Source organism: Bufo bufo, chromosome 10 (genome assembly GCF_905171765.1).
Source record: "Bufo bufo chromosome 10, aBufBuf1.1, whole genome shotgun sequence".
NCBI classification, from domain to species: domain Eukaryota; kingdom Metazoa; phylum Chordata; class Amphibia; order Anura; family Bufonidae; genus Bufo; species Bufo bufo.
This window is the reverse complement of record NC_053398.1, coordinates 30,821,183-30,837,999: the sequence shown is the minus strand read 5'-3', so window position 1 is coordinate 30,837,999 and position 16,817 is coordinate 30,821,183. Positions and strand designations below refer to the sequence as shown.

Below are 16,817 nucleotides of genomic sequence, written 5' to 3'. Positions count from 1 at the left end.
CCAGGTGTGACCATGGGCGCTCCCCGGTGGCTATGGGTTGCAGAAGGCCCAACGGAAGGTGCCGAGGGGACTTACTCTGGGCACAAACGGAGCATGCCGCTACATATGCGGCGATGTCGGAACGTAGGGAAGGCCACCAGAACAGACGTGAAACAGCCCAGGACAGCTGATTCTTTCCAGGATGCCCCGCGGTCTTGGAGTTACGGTAGGTTCGCAACAACCGAGTGCGCAACTCCTCAGACACAAAACATCTGCCGTTGGGTCTCCCAGAGGGAGCACCAGATTGAGCCGCCAAAATCTGCTCACCCAGGGGAGAGGTCAGGCTGGTGCGAATGGCGGCCAAGATCTGATTCGGAGGTATGACCGAAGTCGGAATCGACTCCTCCCTGGACAGCTCGGAGTACTGCCGTGATAAGGCATCCGCCCTGATGTTCTTGGAACCGGGTAGGTAGGAGACCACGTAATTAAAACGTGACAAGAACAGAGCCCATCTGGCCTGACGTGGTGTCAATCTCTTGGCCTCAGAAAGGTAGGTCAGATTCTTGTGGTCCGTCAGGATGAGGACCGGAACCACCGAACCCTCGAGCAAGTGCCTCCATTCTTTAAGGGCCTGCACGATGGCCAATAACTCCCTGTCACCAATCTGATAGTTGCACTCCGCGGAAGACAGTTTCCGGGAGTAAAACCCACAAGGAAGCAGAGGACCCTCTGGTGTTCTACGCTGAGACAGAAGGGCGCCTACTCCCGTCTCAGACGCGTCCACCTCGAGGACAAAGGGCAACCCAGGGTTGGGATGCGACAGAATCGGAGCCGACACAAAGGCGGACTTTAGAGCCTCAAAAGCTCGGATGGCCTCGAGCGGCCAGACCTGGGAATTACTGCCCTTCCTGGTCAGATCCGTGAGAGGCTTGGCTAGCATGGAAAAGTCCCTGATGAACTTCCGATAATAATTGGCGAAGCCCAAAAAGCGCTGCAGGGAACGAAGACCACTGGGCTGGGGCCACTGTAAGACAGCCGAAACCTTCTCAGGATCCATGGAGAACCCCTCAGCGGAAATGATGTAACCTAAGAAGGTTACCTGGGATCGGTGAAATTCGCATTTCTCAAGCTTACCGAACAGCTTGTTCTCTCGTAACCGTTGCAACACTCGTCTGACATCCAGAATGTGGGCCTCCATGGATTCAGAATATACCAAGATGTCATCCAAATAGACCACCACACACTGCTGCAACAGGTCACGGAAAACATCGTTGATGAATTCCTGAAAGACTGCGGGCGCATTGCACAACCCAAAGGGCATAACCAAGGATTCATAATGACCGGTCCTGGTGTTAAACGCGGTCTTCCACTCATCGCCCGCCTTGATCCTTACCAGGTTATATGCCGCCCTCAGGTCGAGTTTGGTAAAGACCGTGGCCCCTTTAAGGCGATCGAACAGCTCGGAAATCAAGGGTATCGGGTAAGCGTTCTTGATCGTGATGCGATTGAGACCCCTGTAATCGATGCAAGGCCTCAACTCACCGCCCTTCTTTTTCACAAAGAAAAATCCAGCCCCTGCCGGGGACGAGGATTTGCGAATGTGTCCGCGTGAAAGCGCCTCCCTCACGTACTCCTCCATGGCCTCATTCTCCGCTACCGACAGTGGATAGACTTTGCCACGAGGAGGAACGGCACCAGATTGTAACTCTATGGCACAATCGTATGGGCGGTGCGGAGGTAGGGCAACCGCGCGCACCTTATCGAATACATCCCGGTACTCCTCGTATTCAGGAGGCAACAGAGAGTCCGAGGAAGTACACAGCAACTTGACAGACCCATGGATGCAACTAGCCCCACACTGCGGTGACCACGAGAGGATCTCGGCCGATCTCCAATCGAAAGTCGGATTATGCTTCCGGAGCCAGGGGTACCCCAAGACCACCGAGTAGTGTGGAGACGAAATAACCTGGAGGCAGACCGACTCTCTGTGAACGGCACCAATGGCTATCCCCACTGGAAGGGTCTCATGAGTCACGTGTGGCGGCAGAAGGGGTCTGCCGTCTATCGCCTCAAGAGCCAGTGGGGAACCTCGAGCCTGCAGAGGAATGGAATTGGCGGCAGCGAACACATTATCAATGAACAAACCACCAGCACCAGAGTCCACCAACGCCTGGGTCGTCACCGAGCCCCCGACCCAGGAGAGGACAACAGTGATCAGTGGTTTGTCAACACGGGAAACCGGGGACGAGGAGACTCCACCCAAGATCTGCCCCCGACAGGATCTCAGGTGCGAGCGTTTCCCGGACGGTTCGGACATGCCAACCGAAAATGCCCACCGAGACCACAGTACATGCATCGGCCCTCGAGTCTCCGGAGTACCCTCTCCCCCTCGGACAGGCGAGCAAACCCCAGCTGCATGGGTTCACCCCCAGACAAGTCATCCCCAGGAGGCGTGGGAGGAGAGGGAGGCACGGGTGGGACAGCAAACGTAGGCGCCAATCTGTTAGAAAACCTCCGCAGGCTCTCCTTAAAGGAAGGTCTCTCCCTGAGTCTGGTGTCAATCAAAATCAGGAAAGAAATAAGAGACTCGAGCTCCACTGGTAGGTCCTTAGCAGCAACCTCATCCTTCAAGGCATCCGAGAGACCATGAGAGAAAGCAGCGACCAGAGCCTCATTATTCCAGCCCACCTCTGCTGCCAGGGTACGAAACTCAATGGCGTATTCAGCTACGGATCGTGAACCCTGTCTGATGGACATAAGGAGCTTCGCAGCAGAGGCAGCACGAGCCGGCACATCGAATACCTTCCGAAGAGAAGCAACAAAACCGGAAAACTCGGCAACCACCGGATTGTTGTTCTCCCATAAAGGGCTGGCCCAGGCCAAGGCCTTGTCCGAGAGCAGCGAGATCAAGAAGCCCACCTTTGATCTCTCAGTAGGAAAGGCATGTGGCAGCAACTCGAAATAAATGCCCACCTGGTTAAGGAAACCTCGGCACTGAGTTGGCTCTCCCCCAAAGCGCTGTGGAAGAGGGGCAGAACCGGTCATACCCCGAAACACCGCAGGTGCAACAACAGGTGTCGGGGTAGACTCTGGCGCAACAACCGGAGCGGCAGTAGGAGCGGGCCCAGGAGCGACAACCGACCCATCGGCAACGGGAGCGAAATGAGCCGTGCGTTCAAGCAGGGTTTGCAACGCCACAGCGAACCGACCCAACAGGTGATCCTGCTGATCAAGTCTGGCAACCAGCGTGGGTAGCGAGGATGGCCCTGTACCGTCAGAATTCATGGCTTGGTCCTAATGTCACGGAACCATGAACCAGACGTACAACAAGGGATAAGTGAAAATAAGAAGGCTTTATTGAAAATAAAGCTGTAAAGCAAAAGTCCAAACGGATGGCGAAACCGAAGCAGAGTCTTTGCGAAGCCAGGGGTCAGGAACCAGAAGGGTAGTCAGACGAAGCCAGGATCAGGAACCAGCAGGGTAGTCAGACGAAGCCAGGATCAGGAACCAGCAGGGTAGTCAGACGAAGCCAGGATCAGGAACCAGCAGGGTAGTCGGACGAAACCAGGATCAGGAACCAGAAGCAGCAGTCTAGAAGCATGTGAACACAGGAGGACCAAGCAAGGAACTGAAGCCACAGACCTCCTATATATATGAGCTAGGCATCCAGCTCCTCCCAGGGGAAGGAGGAGCCGCAGGGTGGAAGGCTACAAGAAACCCAGAAACCAAGATGGCCGCCAGCACATGTCAAACGAAGGAGAGCAGCAAGCAGGTAAGACCATGACAAGTACGCCCAGTCTGGATTACTACACACATCCTTCTTCACATACATATTAAAAATTCTACTAAAATTTGTCATGCGACACACAGCGATTTAGGGCGGGGTTCGGGCGAGTTCGCATTGACATTATGATTAAGCCTCACAAAGTGACTTCAGACCTGAACTGGTCTTTAAAAAGTGGTTTTTGGAAATTTTCTGAAAAATTTCAAGATTTGCTTCTAAACTTCTAAGCCTTCTAACGCCCCAAAAAAATAAAATGGCATTCACAAAATGATCCAAACATGTACTAGACATATGGGGAATGTAAAGTAATAACTATTTTTGGAGGTATTACTATCTATTATAAAAGTTGAGAAATTGAAATTTGGAAATTTGCTAATTTTTCAAAATTTTTGATAAATTTGGTATTTTATTATAAAAAAAAATTGTTTTTTTTTACTCAATTTTACGACTGTCATAAAGTACAATATGTGACGAGAAAACTATCTCAGAATAGCCTGGATAAGTAAAAGCCTTTTAAAGTTATCACCACATAAAGTGACACATGTCAGATTTGCTATAAATGGCCTGGTCCTTAAGGTGAAATATGGCAGGGTCCTGAAGGGGTTAAAAAATAAATAGTGTCTCAAGAGAAAATTGCCCTGGTTAGCTGCTCTTTCTCATTAAGGAGACCATCTCGTATGCATGAGGAGCATTGTAGTCCAGTCAATGCTGTTTTCTGGGAAAATATATGCCTGTGTCAAGAACTCCATATGTGCAACTTAGATGAACAAGTGGCCAGCTGAAGTTTCTGGGAAGGCTTTAATCTATATGAAGGAATATTAGGTAGTGCTCGATTTACCACTAACCTGAACTCTGCCATGCAGCAGCTTACTGGTATCCCAATTCACAGGTCCATCATGGCGGAGAATGATAAACTGTATAAATCCAGAAAAAGAGATGAAACATGAACAATCCGGCTGAGCTGAGTGCTGCCACTCATGTAGCTTTGATGTCCAATGCCTGGGACACTCCAATCTGACGCATTTCGGTGACAAAAGTAATTCTCCTTCCTCATGGTTACCTGCCCGTGCACTTCCTGATATTAAATGCGGCAGAGTGCAGAATAGTGAGGAATCGAGCACTACCTAATATCCCTTCATCCGAGTTGCAGTCTGTCCTGGGAACTCCAGCTGGCAGCTAGTTTATCTTAGGAGCACATACAGTAGTCTTGAGACAGGCAGCAAGAGGCTGTACATGGTGTTTTTTGAAAGATTTCAGCATCGTTTAGTGCAGCTTGGCCAGGGTGCGCTAGCGGTTGTGGTTTTGTCATAGCTGGAGAGTTACAGGTTGGAAAACATTGGTCTAGCAAATGGTATGGCTGCCGATCACATCATCCTCATGAATGTACTCATCCACTCCTGTAGATGCATCATCATCACAGATACTACAAAAGGTGGTCAGTCATCTTTCTTTGCATTGCAGACATATCTAATGATGGTAGGATTGTTTTTACAAGGTTTCAGGTTTGCAACATGTGGAAAGCAAAATGTCCAAATATTTTCTTATCCCATGTAAGATCCCTTTTGAGAACTTGAAAATCATATTCACCTGTGGAGGATTTGTCTTGGACTTTTTGGTGCAGAATTTACATTGAAAAACTGAGGTACATTACAGCACAATATATGTTAATTTGAGTTACAAAACTCTGTTGCAAACTTCACTGTAGAAAATGTCATGTCTGAAACCAGTCTAATACAAGACATGTTAGTTGTCCACCATCTTCCCTGTAACTACTGTTTGTATGGAAGTTATGACAAATTGACATACAAGGACAACCCAATGACTTTCAGCTACAACTGATAACCTGCTTTTAGAGAGAAATGCCCTTTGAACCAGTAACATACCAAGATATGTCCACTGGTGGTCATCTAAGGTCTTTGACTACTGCTCTTCACAATACAGGGAGTGCAGAATTATTAGGCAAGTTGTATTTCTGAGGATTAATTTTATTATTGAACAACAACCATGTTCTCAATGAACCCAAAAAACTCATTAATATCAAAGCTGAATATTTTTGGAAGTAGTTTTTAGTTTGTTTTTAGTTTTAGCTATTTTAGGGGGATATCTGTGTGTGCAGGTGATTATTACTGTGCATAATTATTAGGCAACTTAACAAAAAACAAATATATACCCATTTCAATTATTTATTTTTACCAGTGAAACCAATATAACATCTCAACATTCACAAATATACATTTCTGACATTCAAAAACAAAACAAAAACAAATCAGTGACCAATATAGCCACCTTTCTTTGCAAGGACACTCAAAAGCCTGCCATCCATGGATTCTGTCAGTGTTTTGATCTGTTCACCATCAACATTGCGTGCAGCAGCAACCACAGCCTCCCAGACACTGTTCAGAGAGGTGTACTGTTTTCCCTCCTTGTAAATCTCACATTTGATGATGGACCACAGGTTCTCAATGGGGTTCAGATCAGGTGAACAAGGAGGCCATGTCATTAGATTTTCTTCTTTTATACCCTTTCTTGCCAGCCACGCTGTGGAGTACTTGGACGCGTATGATGGAGCATTGTCCTGCATGAAAATCATGTTTTTCTTGAAGGATGCAGACTTCTTCCTGTACCACTGCTTGAAGAAGGTGTCTTCCAGAAACTGGCAGTAGGACTGGGAGTTGAGCTTGACTCCATCCTCAACCCGAAAAGGCCCCACAAGCTCATCTTTGATGATACCAGCCCAAACCAGTACTCCACCTCCACCTTGCTGGCGTCTGAGTCGGACTGGAGCTCTCTGCCCTTTACCAATCCAGCCACGGGCCCATCCATCTGGCCCATCAAGACTCACTCTCATTTCATCAGTCCATAAAACCTTAGAAAAATCAGTCTTGAGATATTTCTTGGGCCAGTCTTGACGTTTCAGCTTGTGTGTCTTGTTCAGTGGTGGTCGTCTTTCAGCCTTTCTTACCTTGGCCATGTCTCTGAGTATTGCACACCTTGTGCTTTTGGGCACTCCAGTGATGTTGCAGCTCTGAAATATGGCCAAACTGGTGGCAAGTGGCATCTTGGCAGCTGCACGCTTGACTTTTCTCAGTTCATGGGCAGTTATTTTGCGCCTTGGTTTTTCCACACGTTTCTTGCGACCCTGTTGACTATTTTGAATGAAACGCTTGATTGTTCGATGATCACGCTTCAGAAGCTTTGCAATTTTAAGAGTGCTGCATCCCTCTGCAAGATATCTCACTATTTTTGACTTTTCTGAGCCTGTCAAGTCCTTCTTTTGACCCATTTTGCCAAAGGAAAGGAAGTTGCCTAATAATTATGCACACCTAATATAGGGTGTTGATGTCATTAGACCACACCCCTTCTCATTACAGAGATGCACATCACCTAATATGCTTAATTGGTAGTAGGCTTTCGAGCCTATACAGCTTGGAGTAAGACAACATGCATAAAGAGGATGATGTGGTCAAAATACTCATTTGCCTAATAATTCTGCACGCAGTGTATATCCCAGTGTTACATCCTATTAACCACTTCCATTTTTTGTAACCCCCTCAGAGTGAAATGGCTTCGGTGATGTCCCTCGGCCTATATTTTAAAGATGGAATAAAACGCATTGATTACATTTTGGTCTATAAGAAATCCAGCCCACAGATCGAAAAGCGCAACACCTTTGAGAAGAACCTTAGAGCCGAGGGCTTAATGCTGGAAAGGGAAGTAAGTGTCTTAAACTAGTATATGAGGTGGAATAAACGGAGCTGTGCACCTTTTGTAATGGGTTTCTGCAGCTAAACATCTACTCTTGTTGTTCTATACCACTATTTATACCACAAGTTATTTGGAATAGCATGCACTGAATTAAAATATTAATGAGGAGGCTGTGTGTGTCTGCTTTTAGCCTTTAACATTAAATCAATTTTGACTGACTTGAGAATGCTCCAGCCGTGGTGACGGATGGTTTATGTGTCTAGAGCACTTTGCTTCATCTCACATGACTGCGGAACAATTTATTTTAGTTTTTTTTTAGCCTTTTAATAGATGTTTGTCACAGTTGCTGGTGCTTCTATCAGGACCTACAGTCTCTAGCGTTCATATGGATATATTGTAGGTTCAGAGGTATCATTGTAGACTTAGAGTTCCCTCTCTTAGGGGTCACTTGATCCTGGTTATTTCTCAAGGGTGCATTCACACGACAGTTAAAAACCATGTTATGATAAAATCAAGATAAAGGACGGCTCTGCCTCTTGGTTTGAGATGGTCAGGTGCACCTATCTGATGTCGCACTCAAAGCACCAAAATATTATAACAATAGTAGATGGGCACTCTAATATCCAGAACCACCGAGTAATTTGTTCATAATATTTAATCAGAGTAAAACAAATAATAGCAATATCATAAAATACAATCAATGAATCCAATATCTAAAATAGGCCTACAAACAAAATATGAACAATCTTATATTAATTCTAATAGCCGCTATAGATGGGGTAGATAAAACTAGTAATAAGCTGCCACCAGAACAATCTCCGGTTACAATGGTTGAATAAGTCGGGCGGGTAATAGGCACCTGCAAATAATCCCCAAGTGATGTGTTACACAAAGAAATATATAAACGTGAAGTGCAATATAATGCAATAATCCAAGTGCAATATAATACAAATAAAACCAGGAAAAGGGGGTATAATAGAAATAAATAAAAATTATAAGATGCTGGTGATCACTTTTCCGTGAAAAAAGAGACAAAAAAGTCAATTTAGATTGTGCAATGTTGCTGTATATGAATAGGTGATAGTCAATCACTATTTAAAGTGCATATGCTGCCCGTATTCAACAAGATTTTGTAGTGGCTATTCCACAACTGTAGCTAATACCTCCGGGTATAGCTATTTTGTTCCAATGGTCTGGTCAGTGTTAAATGCTCTCCATAATCAACCAGAGAAAATGCAGAGAAAATAAAATGTCAATTATTTAACAATCGCTGCACCTTGTAGTAATACTCACGCTTGATGGTATATTCCAATCTGTAGCGTGGCTGTAAGAAGGCTTACCTCACGTATGATATAAGGAGGTACCTTGCTAGTATGTCTTGACTCTATGGTCCGTTTTCGCTGTTAACCGCAGTTGTCCAGAGCCGACCGTGGTTCCCAGGTCTCACTCTGATTGAATCAAGGGCAGAATCTGGATGCGTCTGCACTGGGCGTTTCTCACTGCTCCATGTGGTTGGTTTAATTACTCCAGCTGATTTCTGCTATCCATGTGTTACCAGACTATGGCCAGTAGATCTGGTATTAGTTTGGTGGAAGCGCTTTTTCTAGATATCAATCATCATATTGAAAATCTAGTTCTGCCGGTTTTCTGCCAGGATTAGTTTCTTATCCGTCCACGCCAGACGCGTTTCGAAGGTTGGACTACCTTCTTCCTCAGTGGCTTTGGTAAGAACTGCCTGGATATCCGGCTTTTATTCCTCTGGCTATCAAAGAGGGTTGTTTATTAACCCTGGAGTGGATCTTGTGGATCTGGTAGTCATTTAGTCATATAGTTCTTTCAATATGGTTCCTATGCGGTTTTTTATGCGGTTTTTTATTATTTATTTCTCTGGCTATCAAGAGAGCTCTTTATTAATCCTGAACAGGATCTTGTGGATCCAATAGTCTTTTGGTCAAGCAGCTTTTTCACCATAATTCCTATGTGGTTTTCTGGTGCGTTTTTTTAGTGCGGTTTTTTCTGCGTTTTTTTTCATGCGGTTTCTTACAAAAATCTCATAAATTCTTTTATAACCACACATAACTCTATTTGCAATGAATCGCTTTTGTGGGAACTGGTTATATTCTCACATTAACTCGCTTTCCCTTTGAAGGTAGGAAATCAAACATCTGAGCGACATCTAAATAATTTATATATAATTATACATATCAATGGTAATGCATAAGATGGACCCATGCCCTAGACAATATAGGATCACCTATAGATTTGGCGTATACGCCAAATCTATAGGTGATCCTATATTGTCTAGGGCATGGGTCCATCTTATGCATTACCATTGATATGTATAATTATATATAAATTATTTAGATGTCGCTCAGATGTTTGATTTCCTACCTTCAAAGGGAAAGCGAGTTAATGTGAGAATATAACCAGTTCCCACAAAAGCGATTCATTGCAAATAGAGTTATGTGTGGTTATAAAAGAATTTATGAGATTTTTGTAAGAAACCGCATGAAAAAAAACGCAGAAAAAACCGCACTAAAAAAACGCACCAGAAAACCACATAGGAATTATGGTGAAAAAGCTGCTTGACCAAAAGACTATTGGATCCACAAGATCCTGTTCAGGATTAATAAAGAGCTCTCTTGATAGCCAGAGAAATAAATAATAAAAAACCGCATAAAAAACCGCATAGGAACCATATTGAAAGAACTATATGACTAAATGACTACCAGATCCACAAGATCCACTCCAGGGTTAATAAACAACCCTCTTTGATAGCCAGAGGAATAAAAGCCGGATATCCAGGCAGTTCTTACCAAAGCCACTGAGGAAGAAGGTAGTCCAACCTTCGAAACGCGTCTGGCGTGGACGGATAAGAAACTAATCCTGGCAGAAAACCGGCAGAACTAGATTTTCAATATGATGATTGATATCTAGAAAAAGCGCTTCCACCAAACTAATACCAGATCTACTGGCCATAGTCTGGTAACACATGGATAGCAGAAATCAGCTGGAGTAATTAAACCAACCACATGGAGCAGTGAGAAACGCCCAGTGCAGACGCATCCAGATTCTGCCCTTGATTCAATCAGAGTGAGACCTGGGAACCACGGTCGGCTCTGGACAACTGCGGTTAACAGCGAAAACGGACCATAGAGTCAAGACATACTAGCAAGGTACCTCCTTATATCATACGTGAGGTAAGCCTTCTTACAGCCACGCTACAGATTGGAATATACCATCAAGCGTGAGTATTACTACAAGGTGCAGCGATTGTTAAATAATTGACATTTTATTTTCTCTGCATTTTCTCTGGTTGATTATGGAGAGCATTTAACACTGACCAGACCATTGGAACAAAATAGCTATACCCGGAGGTATTAGCTACAGTTGTGGAATAGCCACTACAAAATCTTGTTGAATACGGGCAGCATATGCACTTTAAATAGTGATTGACTATCACCTATTCATATACAGCAACATTGCACAATCTAAATTGACTTTTTTGTCTCTTTTTTCACGGAAAAGTGATCACCAGCATCTTATAATTTTTATTTATTTCTATTATACCCCCTTTTCCTGGTTTTATTTGTATTATATTGCACTTGGATTATTGCATTATATTGCACTTCACGTTTATATATTTCTTTGTGTAACACATCACTTGGGGATTATTTGCAGGTGCCTATTACCCGCCCGACTTATTCAACCATTGTAACCGGAGATTGTTCTGGTGGCAGCTTATTACTAGTTTTATCTACCCCATCTATAGCGGCTATTAGAATTAATATAAGATTGTTCATATTTTGTTTGTAGGCCTATTTTAGATATTGGATTCATTGATTGTATTTTATGATATTGCTATTATTTGTTTTACTCTGATTAAATATTATGAACAAATTACTCGGTGGTTCTGGATATTAGAGTGCCCATCTACTATTGTTATAAAAACCATGTTATGACTGTTTTAAGAACCCTTACAGTCTATGGGGCTACTCACATGGCCATTTTTTTTAATGGCCAATGAATAGCGGCCATCAAAAAATAGGACATGTCCTATTTTTACCCATTTTGACAGCCAGATGGACCCATTTAAATCAATGGGCCAATTTTTAACATCCGTTTAGACAGAAATGAACTCTAATGGCCATTAAAAACAGGTATATGAAGGACCTTTGAGTGCTCCGCACTAGAAGCAGCAGGACCTTTACGCTCCTAGTGTCATGATGTAAAATGATCATGCTGGGAGCATCAGGTCCTGCTGCCTCCAGTATGACGTGAGTGTCCCTGTGAGTGCCTGTGGTGAGGTGAGCACTTTTTTTTAAATTAAATGCCGGCACTAGCGGGAATGGGGGAAAGTCGAGGGAATTATATATGGGGGCACAAAGGGGACCATTTTATATACTGATGGGTCTTGGGGGTCATTAGATCTACAAAGGGCTCTGCTGGGGGGCATTATTTAAAATGGGAGCACTATTGAAATGCATTATTTAAAATTTAGAAAATGATATATTCCGGTGACACTATGGGGGTAATTATATATACTGAGGGCACTGTGGAGGGGGCATAATGAATACTGAGGGGAATTGGGTTTAAGACATATATATTTTTAACATCCTTTAAGAACGGATGCAAAATGGACATTAAAAATAGATAGATGGGCTGTAATGACCGGCGTCACGCAAAGGGAGGGAAATGGGAAGGCCCTGTTCAAGGGAGAGGGAAAGGTGGTGACCCCTGACTCACCATGCGGCTGGCACCTGACTGCCCTGACGTCCCTAGACGGGTTCCTTACCCGTACGCCGATCACGTGCCTAAACCCTGGCTTTCCCTAAGATGAGCCCTATGTAGTGAACAGGGCGGTGGGATCACTAGTCCGCACCACTGACACTTAGAGGAAAACACCAAGGAGAGGACAGACAATACAAACAAACATATAATCCCAGGTGGGCGACAACAGCAGACCACCAAGGCCCAACAGGGATCCGGAGGGTAACGTTCTGGAACAACAACCAGGGAACACAGCTACACAGCTCCAGAGGGTCAGAATAGATGTCCAGGCAGGAAGCTCTATATCTGGCAACCAGAGAAGTGGGAGAGGGGAATATAAGGAGGTTGGGAGTGCTGGACAAGAAACAGCTGAGGAGAAGGAGCTACGGATCCCTGAGTGAGCCAAAAAGGGTTGCAAGGCAAACCCAGAAAGCTACCATAAAGAAACAGCACTATCTTTCTACATAGAGCTCGCAGCCACCCGCTGCGACTTCCTGACCCCGGGTATAACGGAGTCAGACGTGGCTCTTGACACCCTCGTGACATGGGCAGAAAATGGATTCACACACGGGTGCCAATAGGTCATGAAAAACTGATAGTTTACTGCTTACTGGTAGTTTTTTCACGATTAAATACCTTTCATAGAGAAGAGTGTCAGACTACAGGGAGAGGCTAAAGCTCTTAGTCTCATCACTTAGTCCTCTATACACACGTAAAAAAAAAAAATAACAATAATTGGCCTTAATAGTCAATGGCTTTCAGTTCTGCCACTGTGTTTAATGGGTTCAGGCACATTATTCGGAATTGCTCTGGCCACTGGTGTAATCCAAGGGAGGCTCTTTGGTCTCTCAGTGACAAAAGAGGGGTTTTGTTATGTGCTCAACCACTCTTAGTCTGAAGTTTATCATGAGGGGTTAATCTGTAACTGTATTGAAGTGCCGCACGCATCATACTCCAGGACTGACCGCATTATCAACAGATCGGACATTCTGTGATATTGGTTGTACAACAAAATTTTAAGTGGTTTGTCTCGAACTTAAAAATTGATAGATCAGCTGTAGGAAGGGGCCATGGTACTCGGACAAGCATTGCGGCCTTTTCCTTGACCTTTGATATCCATTGATGACATGGCCTTTGTGTAGCTCAGTTCCACTCAAGTGACTGTGCAATACCAAGCACAGCCACTATACAAGTACAGTGCTAAAGCATTGCGACCCCTTCAAACAGTTGATTTGAGGGTTGCCAGGAGTCAGGCCCCTGCTGTTCATATATGATCTTAATGAACCCAATGATATTATTTTTTCATTTGCCTGACTGAAATGTTACATTGACACTCATTCTTTGCATTCAGTAAGTGGCAGACTTGGTTTTGAAAGCTGGAGCTGTGACAGCTCTTGCTAAGACTGTTGATAATATGCTCCATGGTTTGAACTTCTCCTTATTAGAAGTAACCTCATAAAAAATAATGTAGGATAACCGGTACATGTACCACGCAGAGAGCCATAACAAACCTTTTCGTAACCTTTTCATAACACAAGTGTTGGCAAACAGCAGCTTGTAATTTGGCTTATCTCATATACTATACACTTAAAATTCCAGTAAACATATTCCAAATTGTGTTGCACTATTAGATAATACATGTTAATGTCTATCGTCATCCCGAATCTTAAATTTTGACAAGACTATAGAGTATAGTCAGAGAAATAGCATTCCTAGTGGCATTTAAACTGTTAAGAAGCACCAATATCAAAATTTAAATATGATATCCCCATCACCAGGGGCGTAGCTAAAGGCTTATGGGCCCTGGTGCAAGAGTTCAGCTTGAGCCCCCCTTCCCTCAGTGCTTTGTGGCCAAGGACAGGGGAGCACATAGCCTTCATGCTGCCTGAGGCAAAAAATTTTATGGCAACCCCCGCCCCCCCCCATGCCAAATTCTTGACCTAACCCCTTCTCTCCAGCTACAGGTGCCCTGTCACATAATACAAACTAGGATACATGCAGAGGTGGGACCAACAGCCAGCTCTGTGAATGCAGAGGGAGCTGCTTAAGAACAGCAGTATCTTCTCCCTGTGCATTGACCCCTTTTGGATGCCAGTAGACGCAGCTAGCCTCATGACCTGTCCGGCCTACAAGATTTCTCCCAAAAGAGTGAATGGTCAGTCTACCCCTAGATTGCCTTTCTTGGGTCACAAGTCCTCATAAACTTCCCCATAAAACAGGGGAGTAGCCATAGGGGGGCAGAGGTAGTAGTCGCCCAAAGACCCATCTGCCAAATATACACCAATATTGTAAATAGAACATGGTAGCTGATTCGCCCTGTTAAAGAGTCACACTTCTGCCATTAAGGCCATGAAAAATCACACATTTGCCCCCTCTAAATCTTTTTAATCACTTTTTGGTGATAATTGTGACTGATTCTTCACTCTTGTTATCTAGAGTTGCAGTGTCCTTGTTGTTAGATGTGGTACCCCTTAACGGTTACACTTCTTTACTGTCAATAGACAATTTCATGCACTCAAGCTCTCCATTATTCATGCTGAGGTCCTTGGTTCATGAGTCTCGAGTTCCAGAACTTCAGTGAAGGTTAACACAGATGTGTAAGCCTTTACTGAAGTTCTGGAACTGAAGACTCACTCCTGTAGGAGTGAAAAAGCAAAATTTTCCGAAGTTTTAGCAGCAGACCTTGTGGGCCACTTCTCTTACAGAAAAAGCTAAATGAAAAATAAATTAAAAAAAACTACTCACAAGAGGAAAGCTTAGGACTTTTTTTAATACTCTTAAAGAATTCACCTGATAATTTATGGAATATACCTCTAAGGTGGCGCTGCACTTTCATGTCATCAGTTGCACTGATTCACATATTTGGTGGCATTTCATCATCAGGATGAATTGAACAAACCAATTTTGTTGGATTTGAGATCCACTTTTGCGAATGCAGGGAAACCAGAGGCAAATAGAATCCTCTCACTGTATTCTATAGACTGGCTAATACCATGAATTGGACAAATTAGGTGAATTAACCACCTCAGCCCCTATAGCTTAAACACCCTTGACCAGGCCACTTTTTACACTTCTGACCTACACCACTTTCACCGTTTATTGCTCGGTCATGCAACTTACCACCCAAATGAATTTTACCTCCTTTTCTTCTCACTAATAGAGCTTTCATTTGGTGGTATTTCATTGCTGCTGACATTTTTACTTTTTTTGTTATTAATCGAAATTTAACGATATATAAATTTTTCTCTAACTTTATTGTTCTACATGTCTTTGATAAAAAAAAAATGTTTGGGTAAAAAAAAAAAATGGTTTGGGTAAAAGTTATAGCGTTTACAAACTATGGTACAAAAATGTGAATTTCCGCTTTTTGAAGCAGCTCTGACTTTCTGAGCACCTGTCATGTTTCCTGAGGTTCTACAATGGCCAGACAGTACAAACACCCCACAAATGACCCCATTTCGGAAAGTAGACACCCTAAGATATTCGCTGATGGGCATAGTGAGTTCATAGAACTTTTTATTTTTTGTCACAAGTTAGTGGAAAATGATGATTTTTTTTTTTTTCTTACAAAGTCTCATATTCCACTAACTTGTGACAAAAAATAAAATCTTCTATGAACTCACTATGCCCATCAGCGAATACCTTGGGGTGTCTTCTTTCCAAAATGGGGTCACTTGTGGGGTAGTTATACTGCCCTGGAATTCTAGGGGCCCAAATGTGTGGTAAGTAGTTTGAAATCAAAATGTGTAAAAAATGGCCGGTGAAATCCGAAAGGTGCTCTTTGGAATGTGGGCCCCTTTGCCCACCTAGGCTGCAAAAAAGTGTCACACATGTGGCATCTCCGTACTCAGGAGAAGTTGGGCAATGTGTTTTGGGGTGTCATTTTACATATACCCATGCTGGGTGAGATAAATATCTTGGTCAAATGCCAACTTTGTATAAAAAAATGGGAAAAGTTGTCTTTTGCTGAGATATTTCTCTCACCCAGCATGGGTATATGTAAAATGACACCCCAAAACACATTGCCCAACTTCTCCTGAGTACGGAGATACCAGATGTGTGACACTTTTTTGCAGCCTAGGTGGGCAAAGGGGCCCACATTCCAAAGAGCACCTTTCGGATTTCACCGGCCATTTTTTACAGATTTTGATTTCAAACTACTTACCACACATTTGGGCCCCTAGAATGCCAGGGCAGTATAACTACCCCACAAGTGACCCCATTTTGGAAAGAAGACACCCCAAGGTATTCCGTGAGGGGCATGGCGAGTTCCTAGAATTTTTTATTTTTTGTCACAAGTTAGCGGAAAATGATGACTTTTTTTTTTTTTCTTACAAAGTCTCATATTCCACTAACTTGTGACAAAAAATAAAAACTTCCACGAACACACTATGCCCATCAGCGAATACCTTGGGGTGTCTTCTTTCCAAAATGGGGTCACTTGTGGGCTAGTTATACTGCCCTGGGATTCTAGGGGCCCTAATGTGTGGTAAGTAGTTTGAAATCAAAATCTGTAAAAAATGGCCGGTGAAACCTGAAAGGTGCTTTTTGGAATGTGGGCCCCTTTGCCCACCTAGGC

The 16,817-nt window shown here is 43.8% G+C and overlaps 1 protein-coding gene across 3 annotated transcripts in view; it reads left to right on the top strand.

The window, feature by feature from the left end:
• ANO3 (anoctamin 3) overlaps nt 1-16,817 on the top strand; it is a 509,047-nt gene that overhangs the window by 352,523 nt on the left and 139,707 nt on the right. For all 3 annotated transcript variants that reach the window (XM_040409380.1, XM_040409381.1, XM_040409382.1), the window contains one exon: nt 7,319-7,477. In XM_040409380.1, the coding sequence (XP_040265314.1) occupies nt 7,319-7,477 (159 nt within the window). The remainder of the gene's footprint in view (nt 1-7,318; nt 7,478-16,817) is intronic.